We start from the raw sequence: 23,452 nt of genomic DNA, 5'->3' as shown, positions 1-23,452 counted from the left end.
CAATAACCCTGCATCCAGCTAAGAATCTTGTGTTGGCTTTTTGTTTTCCAGTATTTATTATGAACGATATATTGAAATGTGTATTTATTGTGGTTTACTATAAAGTCTGTATTGAGTAAATTGCTTCACTATCTTGAAATTGTCTTTTGTTTAATGCTGGTTGTGAGTTGTAAAGCTTCATGTGCCTGATTTATTTATTTATTTATATTTCTTATTCTGTAAAATGCAAACATTTGCACAAAAATTGTACCATTTTTTTCAATGTGTTTGTTTTTCCAACTGTAGATAGAGCAAACCTAATGTTCTGTTGTTTCATTTTTAACATGGTTTTGAAATAAATTTGATTTAAATTGCTAGCAAACATTGTACATTCAGTCATTTCTTAGTGCAAGGCGCCCTCTGCAGGTCACTGGGAGAAATGAGACAAAGTGGCCCTCAGTACTACCCAACTTAATTTATTGACCTAAAAATAAGACCTCTTAATACCATGACAAAAATAGACACTTTCCAACTCAAGCATACACACACACTTGATCTCAAACTTAAAAAAAAAAAAAAAAAAAGGTATTTACACTGATCCCCAGCCATGTGAACACTAGTGCCTGCACCAGAGATTCATTAGTGGACTCCAGTTTAGATGTAGAGTTTCAGACCTTTGATCAACAAATATAATTCCTTCGGTGCATTCATTTCACATTAAAAGTTTGCCTTTGATGAACACCAAAGAATACAATTTGAAATACAAATAAACAATACAGCTATTTAAAAGAAAATGATTCATAATTGAAAAATCATGTATGTTGTTAGTAACGCACTGACTGTAGGTCAAATGAAAATGCATTTCAATCATCAACAATAACCTACATTTCACTTTTGTTATGAGCGCTTGAAATAAACACCTGAAATACAAACTATTTGTATGTAATTTGTGTTTAAGGGCCAGCTCACTCTCTCTCATAATGAAAGGCCAAACTGGTATTCAAATGATCATTCGTCATATCTCTACGATCCGTTGCCAGTTTATCAGGTACACCTTGATAAAACTACTGCAGTCCAATGCAAGTCCTGCAGTAAATTATACCTCATAATTCTCCCTTCTAATGCTCAGTTCTTGGTTGAAACTGTTTTTACAGAAGTGTTGATTCAACTTCATGACACTTTTAGTGCTGTTCTATTGTATTTGGATTGTACACTGAGGTGCATTTTTTTTTTTACTCTTGCCCTAATGATAATGTGTTGGGCATATTAGAATCACCTCAAACATTTTTAACAGAAGCACATTATAACCTTTGTTAAAGGAGGATTAACAACAGGATTGTATTAGACAGCAATAGTTATCGCTAAGTGGACCGAATAAACTGGTAACAAGGTGTATACTGTAGAAACTTCTGTTCTTCATCAACTGGAAACTGCAGCAATCCTCCCACACCACCACTCCTCCCCTCCCCTCCACCACTCCACCCACCCAGAATAAAATTACATTTCAGGCACTGGATGGTTGTAAATACGAGGTTTTGCATTATTTAAAAGTTATCTGAAAAAAAGGGGACAATGCACCCCATATTTCCTGTCCAGTCTCTTTGGTGCTTAACATTTAGGATTTTTGTCTGTCCAACTTGAACCCCTTATACATACAGATATGCATATATCATCTACTGTATTTTGTTCGCATAATTTTGTTTTAGATACAATATTAGCATTATATACTCTACCTAATAATGTATTTGTTGGTTGAAAAGACTTGGAGCACATCTCAAACACAAAAGAGGCACTTGGGCATCTTCATTGTTCCAAAAATCTCCATTCACAGTCTGATTGGGAGCATTAGTTCAATGCTTCATTCAAGCAGTGGCACACTGTGGTTTCTCCCAAAGTCCAAACTTCCCAGCAGCAGCAGTTCAGTTTTTCTATGTATAAAAATAAAAACTAACTGTCATTAATCTAAAACTGTATGTTAACTGCATACAGTATAATATACTCATGTCCTAGTAGGTCTATGCATAGAGTGGCTATTTTTCAAAGTGGTCGTTTGCACACTCAGACGAAGGACCAGAGCTGGTATCTGTCTGAGGGGTTGCAGAGGGCCAGCGAGGGGTGCTCATGACGGGCACTCAGACACATGTCCCATCCTGGCATGTAGAACAACTGGTTCTATGTGAAGAGAAGACAAAACTATTACTTTCCTAAAAAAAAGAACCCAAGTATCTAAAATCCCAAATCAGTGCACAGAAAACTCACCTCCTTCAGTTCCCATTTTTGCTCTGCTCCTACAGATGTGCTCCTGCCTTTATACTGGCAGTCCTCCAGCTTCACCGTCCCCTCTGCCCCGTGCAAACACAGCTCCTTCTGAATGTTGTGTCTAATCTCGTGATGTGTGGTGAACTCAAAATACTACAGCAAAGGAAACAGAAAATGACATCAACCTCTGTAATTAAAGTGAGTTACGTTTCAGAGATATCAGTCGGATGGAAGCTACATTCTCTGACTGACCTGATTTCCTCCGAGTCCGTGACATGGATAAATGATCAGCTGTTTCCCACCCTCGTTGTTCTCTCCAACATCCAGACATGAGTCTTTGCCGACATTTTTCACCTACAGAGGCAGAGAAAGGAAGGGGAGAGCAGTGGGGGGAAACAAAATGAAAAACCAACATCCAATGCAAGCTGTTTAAACAACTTTAGTCTCTGGAGTGTTTTCAGTGGTGTCAAATTGGAACTGCTCAGTACCCTCTGGAGATCCTAAGTGGAAACCCACAGTGGCTAGACAGAGCTCTGAGGTTTGGAAAGAGGAGAGCTGGTGGTGAGGTGTGTGATCTTACTGAGCCAAAGCGGAGTGGGTTGAGATCAGGCATAAAGACTTCTGGATAAACGTTCTTCAAATACCACGAGAAGCTCTTGCACTGCAGCCGCGCACGGAGGTCCACGCGTTTGGAGATCTCTCCAAAGGCCCTCTGTTAAAACAATGGCAGGCAGAGAGCAGAGCAGTCCCTTTACATTGATCGTCAACACAACAACACACTGCAGCCATGCTGGAAACTAGCAGGGCGAACTACAAAGCAACAATGCTCAATCTAGATTAAAGATATGCTCTTTTTTTTTTACCAGTTATCACTATTTTGAGATCTGATACAAAATGTAAGGTATAGAATAAAATGACTAAGCAAAGGCTGTGTAGCCGTTTTCCAGGTGAATATGGAAGTGCCGTGTACGTATTGGGTCATTGTTTCTTCAAATATTTCTCTAAAGGTTGCCATCCACACAGAAATTAAGATTTATGGAGACAAGAAGACAAAAAGATGGGAGAGAAGCCGAGGGATAAATTATTATAATCCTGAGGGTGATGTGAATGTATGCACTAAATTGCAATCTATCTAATAAGTGTTGAGATAATAAAATAAAAAAAGTAATCGTGGCATTTGTGGAGGATCAACAAAGTCATTCTCATGCTCATCTGTTATCTGAGAAATTTTGGTCTGTGGTGGATCGACTGACATTACCATCCGTAGATAAACACTGAGCAGTCATCCAATTACAGAACTAAAACGTGCAACGCAAAAAAACTAAAAAGAATCGTACACTTAAGATTTATTTTTGATCTTTCCTCTCCTGACTCTTATTATCACCCTACTTTCCGATAGTCAATGACTGTGCTCTAATGACTCCTTTGTTGAACAAATTATCAACAGACAAGTATTCGATCATTGTACCTTTTAAATGAATGCATAGCACATTTAAAAGGGTTTCCAGGCACCCAATGCTCTTGAATAATGAGAGCACTTACTATAATGATGAGGATGCTGCTCACACTAGTGCTCACTGATAACTACTACAGAGGATTCCTTGAAGCTGTTGACGACGGCGTGTCTGTTTAAAGCCAGCGGGGGAGGACTGGCCTGCTCTTTGAGGTACAGCCCTGAGGGAACCATTTATGGCACCTCTGGGACCACATGTTGGGAAACATTGAAAGCCTTCATCATTTACCAGAGCTTTAGGCCCATTTTTCTCTGTCTGTTAACAGCTTTTAGCCCCCAATGAAAAATATAATTCTCTCCTTCTCAGTGAATACATTTAATATACAGAAATCATGCATTGAGAATTCCAGTACTAAAATGTTATGGTGTGTAATTAGGTGCTTTACCCTGCAGAGTTAAGCGCGTCATCAAAATGATGTGTTTGTCAACATCAAAGAAGCCAGCATATGTTGTGCATTAGATTGCTACTGTAGACATCTGGTAATTGAACTCTACTTATAAATACAATCTATCTTTTAAACATCATATAGAGTGTCTTACAAGAAGAAGAAAAAGGGGGGGGGAGGGTTGCACTACGTACATCTTTTGCCAACTGTGCAGCTTGCTGGTTACGACGGTAAAAGATCTCCTTGTAGTCGTCCATCCAGACCTCCGCCAGTCGCACCTGGTTACGAGCAATGACTTGTGTGCCCTTGGGAAAGGTGTGGGGGCTCTTGGTGCGGAAAACATGACCAACAATGGAGCAAGGGATGATCTCCAGCTGTCCGCCACACTGCCACACCTGCAATTCAATGGGGGACAGCACAAGCAGATGTATAATGACATGCAAAATGGACACGACTATACAGCCGTCAAGGTAGTGGCGATATTAATTACACAGGTAAAACAAGATTGACTTACCCTAAATGACATTTCAATATTCTCACCACCCCATATTTCCATTTCTTCATCATAGCTTCCAATATGGTAGAAATATTCTTTTGAGATGGAGAAGAGGCCACCAGCAAATGTGGGAGTCCTATGGAGATGAAATTGTTACGTTTTTTTAATGATTTCCAACAACAAACAAGAGTGTATATACAGTTGTTATTCCATATTCGTGTAAATATTTGTTGCCTACTTGATGGGGTATGTTTCGTCCTTCCTCCTTTGTTTCTCGTAATCTGGTAGACTCTCCCAGCCGAAGGACAAGCCCCAGTCAAAGTTTCCCCGGTTGTGGTTCTGGCCATATGGGGACGGTTTCATGAACTCAAAAGTATTGAGATCAATAGTGGTAATATCAGGACTCACTACTGCAGTGTAGTTCTCTGCTATCCTGGCCAGAAGGGGCTCCAGCCACCCATTAAAACATTCACCTGTTAAAATGAATGACACATTTGGAATGCAAAAACGTCACGGACATACAAAGGACTTTAAAAAGAGCAAACATTAGGTTGCTGAGCTGTGTGTGTGCAAGTCAGGGTGTGGCTGGTGCAACTTGTTGTAATATGTGAGTTACGTCAGAGGTATTGACTAACAGTGGGCGTCCAGAAAGGTGAGAGTGTCACCGATGGCCACGGAGGCACCCAGCAACCGAGCGGTGATGAGCCCTTTTCTCTCTCTCTGGCGGACAACTCGAACAATGTTCAGCTGCTTCAAATACTCATCCAGCGGGCCCTTCAAGGCATCTGAAAGTACGACATTTACATTAGACAGAGTAAAGCTGGAGATTAAGAAGAACATTATTAAAAGTCTAACAAAATAATATAGGAGCGATTATTGTACACAGTCTTCTACAAATAGTCTGATATAGTCACAAGTATTGCTGACGTGTTGAATAGACAATATTCACAGCTCTCAGCCTGAAAGAGCCTTGATTTCATCTTCCACACGGCTGGCTGTCAGGAGAGCTGCTGTACCACCATGTCTGTGGTCTGCTCCCTACAAATAACAGAGCTAGTGAGTCAGATGGACTGCCTTCCCTGACACTTCTCTCCTCTCCAGCATGTTGTTTCCTTCCTATACCAGACCCATTTAAAACAGTTAACAGACTCATTTCTAAGCACAACCAGTGCTAATTCCTCTTAGGAAAGTATTCACTAGCAGCCCCTCGCTTCCTGTTGTAACCCGGTTCATGGGCCACAGAAGGAGCAGGAAGCTCCTCTCTGAATGTTCTGTGGCAAACCAAAGAGCTGCCCACCCAACATGCTGCCTGTAACCAAACCCACAAGAGAGCAGAGCGGTCCTGAAGGGCCCCATTGAATTTTACCGTCCACACTGGCATCGTCCACTAGGATGATCTCCTTGAGGAGAATGGCAGGGGAGGTGTGCAGGACACTGTATACCGTCCTTAGCAGGGTGCTCCAACCCTCATTGTGAAACACAATTATAACACTGGTGGTCGGCAGGGCGGGGCATCGCTTGAAGGTTTGCTCAATGCATCTGCAGCAAGAAGGAAAAAGAGCACAAAGATCTAACTGTCCTGTACAGTTCCTGAGAGGCACAATAGTGTAGTTATTACATCGGCAGTCTCTCCCCTGTGGGGTGTCCATTTCAGCCGCGACACTGCATGTGTGGCAGCCTTTGAACTACCTGCCATATTAGAGCAGGGGAGAGTTTGTAATTCGCCATAAAAAGATAGCCAATACATGGACAGGCTTTATGTCTGTGTCATGTACCGACTATCTCCTGACATGTTCTTGGACTTACATGCACTAGGATGTACTGTAATTTGCCAAACACAACTGTGCTTCTTTCTGAACTGGCCACAGTAACTGGGCAGGGATGCTGAAACAAAGCCCTAGTCAGTACAATCATCTCTGTGGCTTCTGCCAGAGATTTTTGCAAAAAGCAAATCAGATAAATGTGTTCAGGTTAGACCGCATCTATTTTACACTGATCTGTTTCGGTGTTTTTCAGTCCATGAGTTTACATTATATTCTGGGCCAGTCCATCCACAGCAAATCCATAGATAAATAAGTAGGGAAAGATGAATACTTCTTGTACAGCACCAAAGCTAAACTCACACCCACTAGGTGGTGCAATTACATGTCGTTCCGGTAGAATAATCATAGAGTTAACATTATTTGGTCTGCTATCTTCAACAACACAATGATCACCTGGAGCATTTTTGCACATTTGAAGTAGACAAAATGTAAACATGAGGGATTCAGCCCAGTTTTAACTAAAAGTGTAAAGATTGTAAAAATTGGCATACTCTGGTGGTCTTGTGTCTGCGCCGAGGTCTCTGCTCAGGGAGATGCGGTCACTGACATACAGGTTGAAGCAGTGTTTCTCTTCCCCCCTCTCTTTCTCCTTCTGCTCCTCAGGGTTCAGTGAGTCTGCGCGGAAAGGTTTCCCAGCTGCTCCAGGAGCACTGGGGTTCTGAGGTGGCCGCTCCAGAGCTGGCCTGAGCTCAGCGGCGGTGTAGTGTCCTGGCAGACAAGACACACGGTCTGCGCTGTCCGGCTGGCGTACAGGGGCTCTGATCTGCATCTTTGGAATCACATCCCTGAAGTTATTGACAGCTCCAATCACCATGCCCAGCATGGCGTCCCGCTTCACTGCCATCTCCTTCAGCCACGGGTCATCCGATGGGCTTGGGCTCCCAACTTCCCATTGTATGAGGAACACGAATGTGACAAAGACAAGGGCCACTGCCACCAGTTTAACTGGGTGCAAACGCCTTCGGAGCACTCTACGGAGATCTACCATTCTTCTTCAATGGAGAGCAGGCTGCACACTGACATTCAGCTGTAATCAATACATGAAGTCAGATGTAACTAGTATTAATGTATCTGTCAAATCGAAGACAGTGAAGACACATCAGGAAAATACACTTCAGGAAAATACAACATAATGGTATATATTTCTTGCCATTAACGTCTTAGTAGCTACTTCAAGCTTTTTTTTGGTCTCTGAAATAAGGGACCACAAAAGCAATTCCTGATAAAGCTAAACATATTCTGCTAACAAATACAAATCACACATCACACAATTAAAATCGTCTTCTGTGGGTCCTTTGGAAAACGAGCACTTACCATGAGACGCTGATTTACAGACTTCGGTTAAAAAAAGACCTTTAAATTGTTCTTTAAATCTTCAACCAATGACATCCTGCATCGCCTGTGGATTTTAGATGTGTTGCTTGAACTCCAAAGAAACTTTTCACGAAGACAAAAAGAGTTTCTCTGTGTTCTGCTTCCACAGAACTTCCGTCTCGTTGGATCCAGGTGAGCTCCTCTCAGGTAGAGGGAGGGGACGTACTGGCGCGCGTGCGCAAAGAGAACCTATGCGTGTCACAATCCATACCTGCATGGATAGATGTGAGAAAGCACGATATCTCGTTAAACAAGTACAACGATTGCACTGCTATTCTTGTAGCTTGATAGCCACGTGATAACTGTTTAAAAAACGTGACAACATCTCTGCTGGTTTAAATACTATATCGTGATAAACCTAAAATAAGTGGTTTGCACTTACTTTGACTGCAGACTGTGGTCTCCACCGAGTTCCCCAGATTCAATAATGGTGCCATTAATAGGATTTGTTCAACTGGTCATTCACTGGGACAGTTGCTGGGTTACAAATCACGTAGGAACGCGCTATACCCCACACACAGCCTCACCGCATCCAATCAGGTTTTCGGAGCGGACACCACATCTTGCACACAGATTAGATTATAAACGCGAACACAAACTGTAAACGCACATGGTCCCTCGCGCACTGGGGAAAGTTAGGCGTCCTTTCACATGGAAGCGAAACTGCCCAACGTTATATAATGTATTAATCACATCTGAGTGTGAGACTGAAAAGTTGTAAAAGATGACACTCACCATGCGGACTCTGGTTCATCTAATCCGTTCATCCCCCCAGTTCCCCACAGCGGATGGTCTTCATAAAGAGTTGGATGCTTGAGGGAGCAAAGGCGCAGATTCCAGCAGCGGGGAGCCTGCTCGGTGCCCAGTTTGAGTTCTTTCTGCCTTTGACTTGCTCAGTGACTCCATCTGTAGTGACTGTGTTCCCCAGCACTTCCTATCCACGGCAGGCGTCCAGTTTATTATGTCCATTAAAATGTCCACTGTGTGTTCTACTTTTTTTCCAGTCACGCTTGTAAATGTTTGACTATGTGGCATTTGGGTAATGATGTAAATTGTCAATTCAGAATATCTTTATTGGGAGGGTCAATGTTGTTATTAACGCATCAGTAAAAAAAAAAGGAAAAAAAAGGCCACAATCAGAGCATAATATATATATTTTTTGTGTGTGTATGTGCCTGAGTAACTCCACTGCACTGTTTTCCCTCTTGATTGCGAGAACCCAACTATTCATTTACTCCAATTTACAGAGCAATGTTGTAAAGAAGGTTTTTCCAAATAAATAACTATAAATAAAGCCAAATAATAACAGTGGATTCAATCAAAGTAACACATTTTATTACAGAAACATTGTCTCTCATTGTAAAAATATCTGCAGACAGCAGGAGCAGAGGCATCTCTCTCTCTCTCTCTCTCGCTCTCTCTCTCTCTCTCTCTCTCACACACACACACACACACACACACACACACACACACACACACACACACACACACACACACACACACACACACACACACACACACACACACACACACACTAAATCCTCAGGGCAACACGCGCTTTGTCCAAGATGTCCTTTCTCATTCTGGGATAATTTGGATGAGCAGACAAAACCTGTGGATGGAAGCAAAGATTATTTACAGGATGAAACCAGATCAAATCTCTAAAACCGTAAACATCCACATGTGTCTCACCTTATGACACACATCTATGGCATCAACATGCCTCTTTGCTTTTAAGTAGTTGAACGCCAGCTTGTATCCTGAAATGAAAACAGACATTACATGTTAGAAATGTAATTTTAGAATCCATTTTGTCCGTATGAAGAGAAATGTGATTTTGGCTACCAATAGTTGGGTTGGTTCGATTTCCATATTTCCAAGCCAGTTCATAGTTGAGAGCTGCATCCCGGAACGCCTGCTCTTTTTCCATTATGTAGCCCAGATATTCATAAGCCTTACAGCATGACTGTGGAAGAAAAGTGCAATTTATCACAAAGAAATTTACATAAAAGACTACATGAACATGTTTTGTGTGAACTGGGCTGCCTTGTAAACCACACAACATTCAAACATTGACAATGTTTTCAAGCGGACCTTGTTATGATTGAGGCATCTCTTCAATAGGTCCCCGGCCATGTCATACTTCCCCAAATGGATGTAGATGTCTGCCAAGAGCAGCCAGCTCTTCTCAAACTCATCGGCGTCTACAATGCTCCAGTTCATCTTAGCTATGCGTTTGAGCTGGTTCCTGGCTCGGGGAGTCTGTTTCAGCATCATATAAGCTGTCGCCATGGCCAGCAGTGCCGGTACATGTTCTTTCTGAATACAACCAAGGACTTGTGGTTAGACAGGATCAGTCAGTCTGTCAGCACCAAAAAAAGCTCACTGAAATCTTGATGTAAGGTTCCATTTGTTTACACCTAAGCCATACTGACTTCACTTCAGTACTCTCAGTAGTCTTTTCACAAAACGGTTGTACACCTGTGCAAGCAATGATTATACTATAACTACTCCATTACCATTCAGCCTGATACAGTGCAATGTGCAGTTTACTATTCAAATAGCATGACTGACATTAAGGGAGCCTGAATTAATTCACAGCTCCTGGTGTGGGTATATTTACACAAGAGAGTAATGTAACTGCACACCAAATGGGGTTTACTTACTTCATTGTTGGCAATCTCTGTGAAAACACTCAGGGCTTTCTCTACCTTGGCCTTCTGTTTCGTGGCCAGAGAGCAGTAATTCTCTAGGATGCGGAGCTGTATGTTTCCTCCCGGTGTCTGAGGCTTTAACTCCTTCAGCAGCTTATCTGCTGTTTTCACAGCATCCTGCTCTGACTCATGCTTCTCCTTGGAGTTCCTTGTGAAAGAAAGAGGCCAGCATAAGATGGAAATCTGTGGATTTTAAAGAAAATAATATACACTGTATAGATTCTTGCTATGCTTCTACTGCCACTTACCCTATTTCACCATCTAAATTCTCAAATACTTCTCCTCCCATGGTGTCATTGTCAGGGTTTAGGTAGATTTCAATCATGTTATACACAGCATTTTGACCCCAATCATTGTCTTTCCGTGCTTTGTTGAAGTGCCGCAGAGCATCATTCGGTTCTCCTGTGTACCTGAGCAGCAAGCACAAGTTTAGCCATAAATCTTAAAGCAGTTTTTACCATTTTTGAGGAAACACTCACCCAAACATACCAAAGATAAAGCCCTTTGCAATAGTTGAACCCAGGGTCAAATTTAGTCCTGGAAGAATGTTTTTCCGCCATATCAATGAATCGGGGAACTTCTTCCAACTTGCCGGCCCTCCTTAACAAGTCAATGAGACGTGACAGTGTCGGGTAGTTGTCTGAAAGCGACAGGTGTAAGTTATTATGCTTAACATTTAGAAAAGGTCAAATCATCAATTCACATTCATATTCACCACACATGTTTAGAAACGTGGCCCCAATGCACCTGGTTTGCGCTCCAGAAGTTGTTGAAAGTGGAAAACTGCCTGCTCATAGTCCTGCTTCCGAAACATAATGTCAGCCATCATCTGAGGACAAACATATGGAAGAAATTACTTCTATGAATAAGTTCCAAAAAAAGGTTATGATCAAAACTGTGTTGAAGGACAGGCAAAACATACCAGAGTTGCATCTTCGTTAAACTGGTCATTCTTCAAAATGACGCCACACTGCTCCTGGCATGCGTCAACCTCATCTAGAGTAAGGTACAGCCGTGCCAACTCCAGCATCACCTAAGAAAAGCGAGTGCATTCATTTGAATTCATGTGACAACACTCCTGGTGGAATAATGTAGGGTAGATGAATGAGACCTTTAAATCTAACTATCAACAACTAAGATCACAAACACAAACACCAGACTCTAAAAGATGCCAGTGCTTGTTAACCACAGCTGCAGTGAGTACACAGGGCGTTTTTGATTCAGCTGCACTGACCTTGCGATCAGTCTCACAATACACAAGAGCTTCTTTGTAGAATTTGACTGCTCTCTCATAGCCCCTCTGACTTGTGTAGTGTTTAGCGATCTCAGCGCAGATCTCGGCAGCAAGCTGTTTCTGCATGGGGACGGCGTCAGGCTGCTCCAACTGCACCCGCTTCAGCACCTTGGCCTGCACATCCCGGGCCTATACAGAGCAAAAACACAACCTCTTTTTGAAATAATCATCTCACGAATCAGCAAAATATTTGATACAAAATGTGAAAAGGTGAGAAAGAGAGCCACATGACTGCAAGCACTTACTCTTTGGAGGGAAAGTAAAGCTTCCTCATTTTTGTCAACCTTATTTTGGATCTTTGCCAACAGGACCAGATTACGGCAATCATCTGAGAGTGCGAGCACTTCATTCACTGGGTACGTTCGAAGAAAAAGAAAGAAAAAAGGCAACAAAACAATGAACTCAAAACATAGCTTGACAGATTCAAAGCAGTTTACAATACGTTCTTACATTTCTTTGTTGTTTCTACTGAAGCATTATTTGCCACTGCACAAAGTATCCTCATGACTAGATTGTCTTGTGGTGTGTTTGACGTCAGGAGTTCACTGTGTGTGTAATACTGTGACGTCTTAAGTACCTGGCTCATGGGACAGAGCCCCATGCAGGACTCCCTCACAGCGCTGATATTGCTTCATCTTCATCAGCAGCTCAGCCAGGTCGTAGCGCAGGAAGTTCTGTTGCTCCGTCTTTAGGGCCGCTTCATAGTAATTTATTGCCTGTGTAACAGCGGTCTTGTGTCAACACCGCTATTTTTCCGCGAGTGAATCATGTTTATCTTTATTTAAATGAGTATACAACACAAACCTTTGCGTAGTTATGAGTCTTGACCAGGGCTTTCCCAATCTTGCTGGCTAAAGCACCATCTTTGGGGTTGTTCTTCAGAGCTTGCTCATAAACATCCACGGCTTTCTCAGGCTGAAGATGGAAAAAAAATGCGTGGTGTCACAATTTGTTGTTGGCTTTGTAAATATTATTCAGAATCTATAACATGTCAATATTAACAAATGTTGGGAACATGCCGTACACAGGCTCAGGTTAAGAGCTGTTGGGAATGTTGGATAAGGATATGATTTCTGATGGTTGAGTTGGGAAAATCTATTTTAGCCACGACTGACGCCATCGTACCTATCATCACAACCAGAGTATGTGCCAACATGCCTGACCTTAGGAGGCTTGCCTCGCCTCCCGTACAACCATGCATACCTCCTCCTCTTTGACTTAATCTAAGACCAACCACTCACTTTGAGGCAGGCACAGTGTGTTCCTTACTGCAAACCCTTGTTGAACAACTTCCTGATGAGTGTTTTGTTGTTTATTATGAGAATAGGGATGAGAGGACTAAACAATAATTTCCCATATGAATATTATATACATATTAATAAGAGTTTCCTCCTTTTTAGACCATATTTAAAAGAGTGGGTCACAATCTCTTACTGGAGTTCCCTCTGACCTCGTAATGCCTTGTTTTAGTTGTTTTGTTAAGCTTCTGTTCAAAAGAGGGTGTGCTGCTCATGATCCCCTTTGAACTGCCATGAAGTGGGTGATTTTAAAATAATTGATTCGTATCTAGTCCTTTATATAGCTGTAAACATAACTTAACTGCTTGATGTTGCTGGATTTTTAAACAATTTCCCTCTCGTTACTCTCAACACATTATTTTCCAGGATATTCAATTTATTCTCTCATATTTCAGATGTCAACTTGAAAAGTGAGAACAGGCCAAATTATTGAGATAAATACATATTAACTTTGCCAAGATGGGATAGAAGATGTTTATTCAATGTCCAGTGAGTGTGCCGATGAATTATTGTTGCTCATTCAGTCTCTGAGATGCTCTCACTGTCCGATGATATAAGATCGGGACACCCCGTCTCTAAACAATGTTTAGTGAATTATAGATAATGTTTCATTACGTGACCCCTCAGTTTGATAGCTCACTCCACCAGAAAGGTGGTCGATGTCCTGGTCTGTCGTAAATAGGCTGCTCTTTCAGAAATATGTGCAGTAGAATTGTGGAGCGCTGCTTGTTCGTTTTCTATGTTTCATGGAAAAGCAACACCAAAGCTATTCGGTTCCATCATACTAAGAGGGACATCCTTTTATGTAGACAATGATCATCCAAGGTAAGACTTTAGCGATGGTCTTCATGACAGCTCCAACACAGCACAGCAGAGGACAACAATTAAAAAAAAAAACACAGAGGCTCCTTAACATGAATGTTAAGAACAAGAATGTAGAAGTATAATACAACTCACAACAGTAGTGACATTACATTACACAGAAGCTACACATTTGTATAACACCACTATTTATAATCTTTCCATGAAGGACAATTTTTCAATACACCTTTGACTTTTTGAAAAAAGACTTTAAAAAACTAGGATTAGACATCACAATATTATAGTCATTTGAAGCACGTAGCACCTTTAAATCCATTCTAGACCAATATCCATACAAACATTGTTGTAAAAACATTTCATGAGACACAGATGAATCCCACTTACTTCTTGAATGTTAATGTAGGCATCACCTAGTAATAGGTATGTGTGAGGGCTGGGCAGCTTCTCCACCATTTCTCTGGAGAAAAGACAAATATATCATATCACATATGGTGTACTCGACATGCAGTATGTTTCTGCTGGGAAGAGGTTTTGTCATGCTATACATCTAAGCCATTAATATAAGTGGCAGCAGAGAACAGCAGAAGACTGAAGGCAACTGTGCACATTTCATATTTACTGGATGAATGGCTTCAGTTAAGTTTTTATTTGATTTAATTTATGTTTGTGGTATTCTAAATCCTACTACAGACACAGCTGGATGAAATGTAGGTGCACTGTGGCTGAATGTCCTAGAGGCATGTATTTAATTAAGTTTCAGCCATTACTAGTCAGACAAACATTTACAATGCATTAGGTTTCAGATGGAGTAAAGTCGCTCATATGTTAAGCTCCCACCTTACATCAAGATTTCAGTGAGCTTTTTTTGTACATTTGGATCCAGATGTATTGCTCACCTGTAACAGCTTGCATACAGACGTTTCTCTTTTCTGTGGTTCAGATATATGTCTGCCATTTTCTCCTTGGCTTGGATGTAGTAGGGCTGCTCAGGGGTAATGTTTCTGAGCATACTCAGTGCCAGCTCGGTGTCACCACGCAGCAGGGCCAGGTCCGCATTGGCAATAGTGACACGTAGCTCTTCAGGGGTGCCTGAGAACTCATTGATGGCATCCTGCATCACCTTTGCTGCTTCATGCTGAAGTATTAAAACCATTCATAAGTGTTTTTTCTCCTTCAAAGCCAGGCAGATGTAGAAACCAAAAAAACACTATTGGGAGGAAAACCTTGTACATTGCTTCTCATCAACCACAAAGAAAGGGATGCTTTAAATTAAACAGAATTGTATCAGCCTTTTTACATCCAAACTCAAAATGTTACCTGTTCGCCGTTGAGCCACAGGGCCTCAGCTAACTCCAAGAAGACAGAGAGGCAGTCAGCAGGACTCAGCTCAATCTTCTTGTTCTTGGATTTGGACGAGGATCCAGCTCTGCGGACACCTGGGAGACTCATGGCCATCTGCAGTGTCTGAATAGCCTCTGTCAGCTCACCCATTTTCTTCTTAGCCTGAGCATTGATCAGGTGGTATAAGGGATGTTCTCGGATCTGAAATGGGCAAGATGTGCCGGACAAGCAATTCCTGCAGTTAACCAATATCAGGTTGTTTAATTCTACGATTGAGTTCCTGATTGTAGCAAGAAACAACATTCATATCAAATCTTTAACGTTACTCTCTATAGAGACAAAGTATATTTACAGGGTGCAACTTTTATCTTCCTTTCACCTGCATATTTTCCTGTGTTACTATGCTCAACTGAGGACAAGCTCTGACATGCTCTTAAATATTACAGCTAAAGGTGACAGAGTAATGTATTTGTACATTTGCCGTGGGTCAAATAAGACCCTAAGCACACATTGTCTAGTAAATGTTAAGCAGCCAATAATACTGTCCATGTTGATGGTTATCTTACCTCAAAGTTATGGCTGAGGCAGAGCTCAAGAGACTGGGAAGACAGTGTGAAGTTACCCTGCAGCAGATGAATCTGTGCCATTAGCAGATGAGCATCTGCATAGGAAGGACACTGGTCCAGACAATGTTGTAGACTGCTCTGAGCAGCTTCAATGTCACCTGAATGAACACAGAAGCAATGTAGATTACAAAAGCATTCGTAGAAGAGAAGCCAAAACATAATTTAAATGAAGTGCTCACCAGACTGATATCTGACTTTGGCTAGCAGGAAGACCCCTTGGGGGAGACCTGGTACGATCTTGACCACAGTATCCAACAATGTGGCACAGTACTGAAGCTGAGGAGCAGGCGGCTGGCCCTGGGCTGGAGGCTAAAACAAAAACAGTATTTACTGCAGAGATTCTCATTTGTTTGATTGTGAGCTTTACCACAACAGGATGCATATCCTTATCATACTATCCCCAAATGTGTGAAATAAATAACAAAAACAACCATTAGCAGCTAAATAATTACATAAACTGACTGAGGTTTATGTCCCAAATGTAAGGCTCAGAAATGACATAGACATTTAAGGACCAAAGACCAGCCCATCATTGATGAATCTCCGAGTCGTACCTTAGCAGGACACAGTGCAAGATACTCTTTGACAATCTCCAACAGGAAGTCAGGGTTCAGCTTCTCAAAGTACTCCACTCCCAGCGGTAGACCCTGCAGAGTGGAGAAGTGTGTGTCCACTGCATCATTCAGAAGATTGGTCACCTCTTCCTGGGAGCGGCGCTTTTTCACTGCCAGAACGGCACGTAGGTATAGTAGCTCCTGAGGGTGAAATCCTTTTTAATTTACTTCCAGAAGAAGAGACGCAAGATGGTTGAACACATCAGAAGAAAACCTGATAAGGCATTCTGTTTAAGATGGATCGAATACACAAGATAAAAACAGAAAGTCTCCCGGGAAGAGTATGTAAGTGAAGAGAAAACACTGAAGACTTACAGGAGCAGCTGCTGCCTGTCCTGTCAGGTGCTACTGCACAGTGCTTTTCAAACTTTTCAAACCATGATAAGATTTAAAAGACGTTACCCCTGATTTTCCAATTGATTGTTGAATCTCTGTGAGAAATTCCAGCTGTTGTTCTGCATCTTCAAGGTGGCCTTCTATCAGCTGGCAACGGATTATACCTGAGAAACAAAAATAACATTCTTTAGACAATCTTCAGAAATATAAAAATAACTGCATGTATGGACCCAGAGTGTAATGGAGACAACATATGAATAACTGTTACACATTACCAGTCAAAGCAGAAACACTTGTCTCATCCAAAGTCATGGCAGTCTTGTACCACCTCATGGCCACCTTGATTCTGCCCTGAAGCACCATCTGGTAGCCCAACTCGGTGGCTAAATCGGAGTCCCCTGATGCCACAGAGAACGCTCTTTCCACCATCCTAATCGTCTGTTCAATCAATTTCTCATTCCGTCCACACTATGAAAAAAAGACAACTGTAAACGCTAAAAATTCCAAACAAGTTAAACAACTCTTCAGAAGTAATAATGACCAAAATGTGGCATTTAGGAATTCTGAAAATTGTCTTACAACACGGGTGAAGGCCAGAGACATCCTGTAGAAAAGCTCTGGGTTGTGTGGTTCCAGAATCTCCAAGCTGCTGATGAGGTTTGAAAGCTGCTTTACCGACTGCCATGGGGGACATAAAAACAGCTTCTGTAAATTAATCAGCAGTTTGCCAACGCTCCATTGTAAATGTCAGTATTTACAATGTTATTTTAATTCTTGCTGATTTGCAAAATGTTAACTTTACCTCAGTAATATCTCCATCTCTACATAAAGAATGTAGAGCTAGCATACGTAGTGCCTCCAGATTATTTGTATCCTTCTGCAAAAGCCTGAAATATAAAACAAGGTGTTGTGAATAAGGTCCACCTGCTACACTTGATAAGCTTGGATTTCAGCAATAGTAATAGAATATATTACGCTGCTGCAGTACCATGTTGAGCTCCCAGACAAATGACACTAACACTTAAAGGAATTGTGAAGGCTGCCAAAAGATGCAAAGTATACTTTATGCTAACTGCATCCCTCCCACTTGACACAAACCACTGAGGGAACCACAGCAGCTCTCAGCCTGGTGCAACTTCAATAATCACTCTTTTTACAGTTCAGCAAACCTGCAGCAGTGAATCCTTGCAATTGTGTGAGACTTCTGCACTTTGGCTCAAAGGCCTTTTTATGCTGTCTGACCCTGGCCAAAGTCCAGAAGGGCTTTCACAAACAATGGCTTAATCAGTATGCACTGGTTTGAGGCGTTGCACTAGTGTTTCATTTGCACTTGAATGCTGAGCCATTTGTAAAGGCAGGCTGTGTTTTTCTTCTTCTTACATCCATGGTGGTGATTAGGAATGTTTTTTGCGCTTCATGATATGGCAAGACACATTGTAACCCTCAGACAGGCTTGTACTAAGAAAGATGTGAGCTGTGTACGACTTTGGAGACACCTCCTAACCACCTCATCAATTACCTGTGTGATGCATTTATGGTTTGCTCCCAGTCTTGAAGGCAGAGCAGCAGTTTCATCTTCTTGGTGAGGGCAGGCAGGAACCCAGGAAAACTAACAATGACCTTGTTTACCATCTCCAATGCTCCAGAGTAGTTCTGACGATATTCATAATATTGTGCCTAGGACAGATGAAACATCACTTAAAGTGTATCGTACACCCAGGCTAACACAACACATGAGTATTCCTTTAGTATTCAATATGAACAAATCATCTAAATGGCTCAAGGTCATAAACTTATCAATGTCATTTAAATATTAAAAAGTTACAGGGGAATACTTCAAATAAATGACTGCTAAAATGAACTGAAAGATATTTCATATGGTGAATGGAAAAAAAAACAGTAAATATACACCAATCACAGTGTTGGCAAGGGACAATCAGAAACACATTAAATATTATAAGAGGCATGGGGAAATATAAGAAATGATAGCATCGAAACCTATTCATCTATGACTGAGGAAGACCATTCAATATGGATTTGTGATTATTATTTCACCTTTCCCATCAGGGCAAAAACATCTGCTCTCTCTTTCAGTCCCTCGTCAAAGTACTTTCCAGCCTTTCTGGCGTAGGCGTCTTTACCAGATGTCACATCTATCCAGGCTTTTAGGATCATCCCCTGAACAACAAATATGCAAATAGGTGAGAAGACACAATGTCCCTCTTACCATTACATACACTCCAATACTTTGCATGCAAATAGAAACGTAATGCTGATGCATTTCTCACCTCTCTAGAGCCACTGGAGAGTTTGATCATTCTCTCTGTGTACTCCCTTGCCTTGTCATTTCGCCCTAATAGCCAGAGAAACATCCCAGCATAGTACAGGCTCTTGGGAGATGCACTTTTTCGATCCTCTTTGACCTTAGCATCAAGTTCTTGAATGACTTCTCTGTCTGGGAATACAACATCATGCATATTACCAACAAGTGTTTCCAGTCCTTTGGGCAGAAACTGTGGCATGAATAAAAAGAACGTAGCTGGCATACCTGGGTTTATCTTTTTTTTCTCAGCATACACAAGGGCCATTAATGTGCAGAGAGACACATCTCGACTATCTCTTAATGTGTCCAACTCTACGGAGGCTTCTTGAATTTGATCTGTAGTAAAACAGTGACAGAAGTGCATGTATGACAGATGACAAAGGGGCAGTAGTTAGTATAACCTAAAATAGCCAACGCTACTATTTCATGTTATTCTTTCAAGCTTACCTTGCATAAGAGTACCATATGCATGGAAAAAAGTATAGATGGGGTCATCGTTGAATTTCCTCTGAGCTGCTGCTGCAGTGGTCACAGCGTGATTGAAATACTTTTCAAAGCAATAGCATCTGATCAAAGCCTAAGGAAAAACAGAGTGAAGACAGTGCGTGAGGGGTTTCTGGGTGGCGATAGCTACTAAAAGATGCTCTCAAGAGAAACTGCGCTTAGCTTATAGGTATGAGTCACAGACGTCAACGAGAGCCGATATCATTCATCGCCTACGTTATTACTTTTAAACGTTTTGAAATGTCTGAAGAAAAGTGCTCTATCATCAATGGCTAACTAGGTTCTGTATCATGTTGCTATAATCCGAACTGGTTTGTTGTTCACGTTATTGGAGCCTCGGGTTGCTGTTATCGTGTTCGCTTACCAACGTTGTTTCTTCATCCTCCATCTTGGCTGATACGCTTGTGTTCAAACGGCTACTCGTGGACAAAAAGAACTACCACTGTACCTCGTCTGCGTTGTACTTTGGGCATAAGAACAACATTATTGCTTTTTTCGTTGTGTTTTCGCCATCTTGCAACAACTCCTTTAGCGTAACTTAGTAACGGCAATGTTAACGTTTATATTTTACCCTGATATTTTCCTCTCAGGCAACACTTCTTTGCTGGCTTCTTGTTCATTCCGCCTTTTTTGGTATGATTGGCAGATCCAAACGCTACACATAGTTTATATTGTATCCAAAGCCTTTAACGTTTACTTGGTAAAGTGCATTTGCGTAATGATTTGTAAATAGTGACAGTCTCTCAGCCTGAACGTACGCCTGACAGACTAAACTCGGGAAATAAATGCCCCTCTATCGATGGAGGATTTATTATTGGAGGCCCTTTTTACACGCTCGAGCTGGTGACGCCATTGTGTCTGCAGGGGGCGCAGTCCTCCTTTCATACACTACGACAACGTCTGAACATAATACTAACGATAATAAAAAATAAAAAAAATAATATAACAATAATAACAATAACAATAACAATGATAATAACACCTTTAATACTAATAATTGCGATAGTTCTCTAAGGTAAGAAAGGTGTAAAGGGATTATAGCCAACAAATGTATCAATTGGTGGATTTTACCATGCGCCAAAACAGTCATTTAAATAACTTCTAGGGCATTTGAAGCAACAAGCAGAAAATATATTGCACATTGACTTAAGTTACATCTACTTTGAATATATGGAAATGATTTAAGGGAGCTCACTGGCTTGTGTTGCACTATGGTAACACTCACTGAGTTTGGATTAAAGTGGTCATAGCTATTGTTAGGTTGGCCCACTGCTTGCCTACAGTTAACCCCCTTTAGTATAGGAAATACATCAATGTCAATATCTTATCTCATTTTTGCTATTGTGCTATGTAAATTATTTTTAATACTTTTTTTTTTAAGTTAAATTATTGTTCAGCTCATCCGAACAAGAAAACAAGAATATTTGCACAACTTAACTTATAGTTTACCATCTGCAGTGGAAGTATATTTCCATCCATTCAGTAGTAATCGGTGGCCCAATCTTATGCAACGCCATGCATTGACTATATGAACTCTTGATGTCTACAGTGTTGAGTCCAGGATCAGCCAGTGTCCAGCATGGGTGCAACTGTTCCAAGAGAGCCCTTTCCATGCCTTGTCAGATACTATTTAGCACCAACTGTGACACATAATCATTAGTCTCTGCAGCGCACATCAATGGAAGACTAAATCAGATTGGTATCGAGCACTGAGCATGTGCAGCAATGGGAAAAGTCCGTGTACTGTACCACACAATTTAGTGGACAGTTTTTAACCCATAACGTGAAAGGTAATTATACTACAATTAATACACATGATGAATAATGCTATTTAGTATGAACTACTATATGTTTATTAATTCATTAATCCAAATTAAACTGGTACTATTTTCCATAATACTCCTAAAGAGTTACATGGTAGATAATCAAGGTGTTGTACTTAGCAAAGAGCAATAAATACTGCATGTGTTGTTGCACTTACAAAGAATGCATTTTAAAACCTATTAGAGGAAAGACATATGTACCCCCTGGGATATGGCGCTATTGCATTCTAATGGCTATACCCATTGTGGTTTGTACAGACCATTATTGATCATAGAGCCATACCCAATAATACAAGCAGCTCACTTGAAAATTAACTCCTTTATTTATTTTTACATATGTGTTACTTGTAATTTGTTTGCTTCTCACTTTAGTACAGATACATGTACTACTTTACTCTAAACAGGCATTGATGGTCAAGGCTTTTTATTTTCTATTTGCATTAACTATTGTTGTCATACATCATGCAATAGAAAAAGAGGAAGGATTTGTGCAATCATCCTTGTATTTTCACTTCACTTCCCAAAGTGTTGTTGGCTGTAAACTGTTTTTTGTGTGTGTGTTGTGAGCAGGTTGTGAATTACTGAGGGAGTGGTTCACTTGAAACAGGGTGTGTGTGTGTGTGTGTGTGTGTGTGTGTGTGTGTGTGTGTGTGTGTGTGTGTGTGTGCGTGTGTGTGTGTGTGTGTGTGTGTGTGTAATAGTGTGTGTGATTTAGCTATTGAGATAAAGAAAGTGAGTGTGCGTGTCTATTAACAAATAGGGAAGGTAGGGGGGTACTCCACTAGCTAATCTAATGGGATTTTCTCCCCATCCATCTACAGCAAATTATATTACAAAGGCGTAATGGGCAGCATTCTCCAATTTCTCTTTGCATTGTTTTTCCCCATGCCTCTCTGTGCATGCAGCAGCGAGATCCCAAGCCAAATAGACATCCTTTCACATATAACAGATCCACAGCAGCTCGCGAGACACAGGGGTAGGGACGGCAGACCGACTCCCGACCTTCCACCCTAATGTACTCTAACAAAGGAGCTTGATGTCATGTTGCTGGGCAACTGGCAGGGAGAATCTGCAGAATCACTCTTGATTTACTGGTCATTAAAGTAGGGAATCTGTAACCCCACCTGCTGGAGCTGTGTGCTGGTTTCCGTCATAGGCTGCATTTCAAACATATTGTCTCTCTTACATCAGTTGACGATAGACTTTAAATAACAAATAGTTGATTTTTTGCTATATTGTTGTTCAGAGTGTACATACAGCTCCTTTAAAGTCAACAATGATGACTTAGAGTAACTTATAATCATACGATATTATATCATAACAGGGATTTTAATGTATTCTAACAATGGGAGTTAGATCTTTGGAAAAAAAGTCAGTGAGTGACCAGTAATTATGAAGTCCTTTGATTCTTCACCGTATACGTCATCATCAACTGCTTGATCATTTTACATTTATATATAGCACTATACATATTGATGAGCTCTTTTTCACTATAATTATACAGTGCTATAAGCAGATTACAATGTATTATAAGTATGTAATGCATTATAGACAACGGCGTCAAAGAAAGTGTTACATAAACATTTATTCAGAGGCACCTCAATTGTTCTGCTGACTGGCTTCTCAGGAAAACCACATGTGAGCCATAAAGTAAAGTAGTGGGTGAGGCGCAAACTGATAATCACATCATTGTGAGACAGTATGGCAGGAATGATCAGCACTTTGCCATCAGTCTCTTGTTTACTGCCCTCAGGATTCAGCAGCCACAATAGGTAAAAGCCATGTTGGACTGTAATGACTTTTTGGGCTGTTATTAATAATTAATAAAATATTCCACCCACTAATGATGATAATAGTTTCCGGCAGGAGCCATAAAGCGCACTCAGACACACACATTTTCAGTTCAGAAGCTTCCTTCATGGTAAAT

General features: G+C 41.1%; 2 protein-coding genes across 2 annotated transcripts; both read right to left on the bottom strand.

Moving 5' to 3' along the window:
- Window positions 1–1,566: 1,566 nt before the first annotated feature.
- Window positions 1,567–7,444, bottom strand: galnt3 (UDP-N-acetyl-alpha-D-galactosamine:polypeptide N-acetylgalactosaminyltransferase 3 (GalNAc-T3); the record flags this gene model as incomplete). The annotated part of the gene is made up of 10 exons (XM_079230476.1): window positions 1,567–2,151; window positions 2,239–2,391; window positions 2,491–2,592; window positions 2,819–2,950; window positions 4,332–4,532; window positions 4,652–4,769; window positions 4,872–5,106; window positions 5,269–5,418; window positions 6,000–6,172; window positions 6,948–7,444. 10 exons carry the CDS (start codon window positions 7,442–7,444, stop codon window positions 2,038–2,040), a joined length of 1,875 nt encoding a protein of 624 aa, XP_079086602.1. The 3' UTR covers window positions 1,567–2,037.
- Window positions 7,445–9,143: 1,699 nt separating this feature from the next.
- ttc21b (tetratricopeptide repeat domain 21B) lies at window positions 9,144–20,198 on the bottom strand. Its single transcript, XM_079230693.1, has 29 exons — window positions 20,067–20,198; window positions 19,646–19,775; window positions 19,424–19,534; window positions 19,164–19,330; window positions 18,931–19,053; window positions 18,395–18,552; window positions 17,678–17,762; window positions 17,455–17,553; window positions 17,151–17,343; window positions 16,942–17,039; window positions 16,480–16,680; window positions 16,105–16,234; window positions 15,866–16,023; window positions 15,276–15,500; window positions 14,855–15,093; window positions 14,343–14,415; window positions 12,643–12,753; window positions 12,416–12,554; window positions 12,084–12,190; window positions 11,779–11,967; window positions 11,467–11,577; window positions 11,292–11,373; window positions 11,034–11,184; window positions 10,793–10,954; window positions 10,497–10,692; window positions 9,925–10,149; window positions 9,676–9,796; window positions 9,523–9,590; window positions 9,144–9,442 (listed from the first exon to the last, which is right to left on the bottom strand). Exons 1-29 carry the CDS (start codon window positions 20,088–20,090, stop codon window positions 9,365–9,367), a joined length of 3,954 nt encoding a protein of 1,317 aa, XP_079086819.1. The 5' UTR covers window positions 20,091–20,198; the 3' UTR covers window positions 9,144–9,364.
- Between the last annotated feature and the right edge of the window lie 3,254 nt (window positions 20,199–23,452).

This window comes from Taurulus bubalis (genome assembly GCF_910589615.1).
Source record: "Taurulus bubalis genome assembly, chromosome: 15".
Lineage (NCBI taxonomy): Eukaryota > Metazoa > Chordata > Actinopteri > Perciformes > Cottidae > Taurulus > Taurulus bubalis.
The sequence above is the reverse complement of the archived record's forward strand: the minus strand, read 5'-3'. Positions and strand labels throughout refer to the sequence as shown.

What these genes read in the sequence shown, in the direction of transcription:
- ttc21b (XM_079230693.1), bottom strand. Translation starts at nt 20,090, where the DNA reads ATGGAGGATGAAGAAACAACGTTG. An exon ending in GAAAAAAAAGATAAACCCAG is followed by an intron (nt 19,331 to 19,423) that starts GTATGCCAGCTA and finishes TTGTATTCCCAG; the next exon opens with ACAGAGAAGTCATTCAAGAA. An exon ending in AATTTAGATGGTGAAATAGG is followed by an intron (nt 10,693 to 10,792) that starts GTAAGTGGCAGT and finishes TTCTTTCACAAG; the next exon opens with GAACTCCAAGGAGAAGCATG.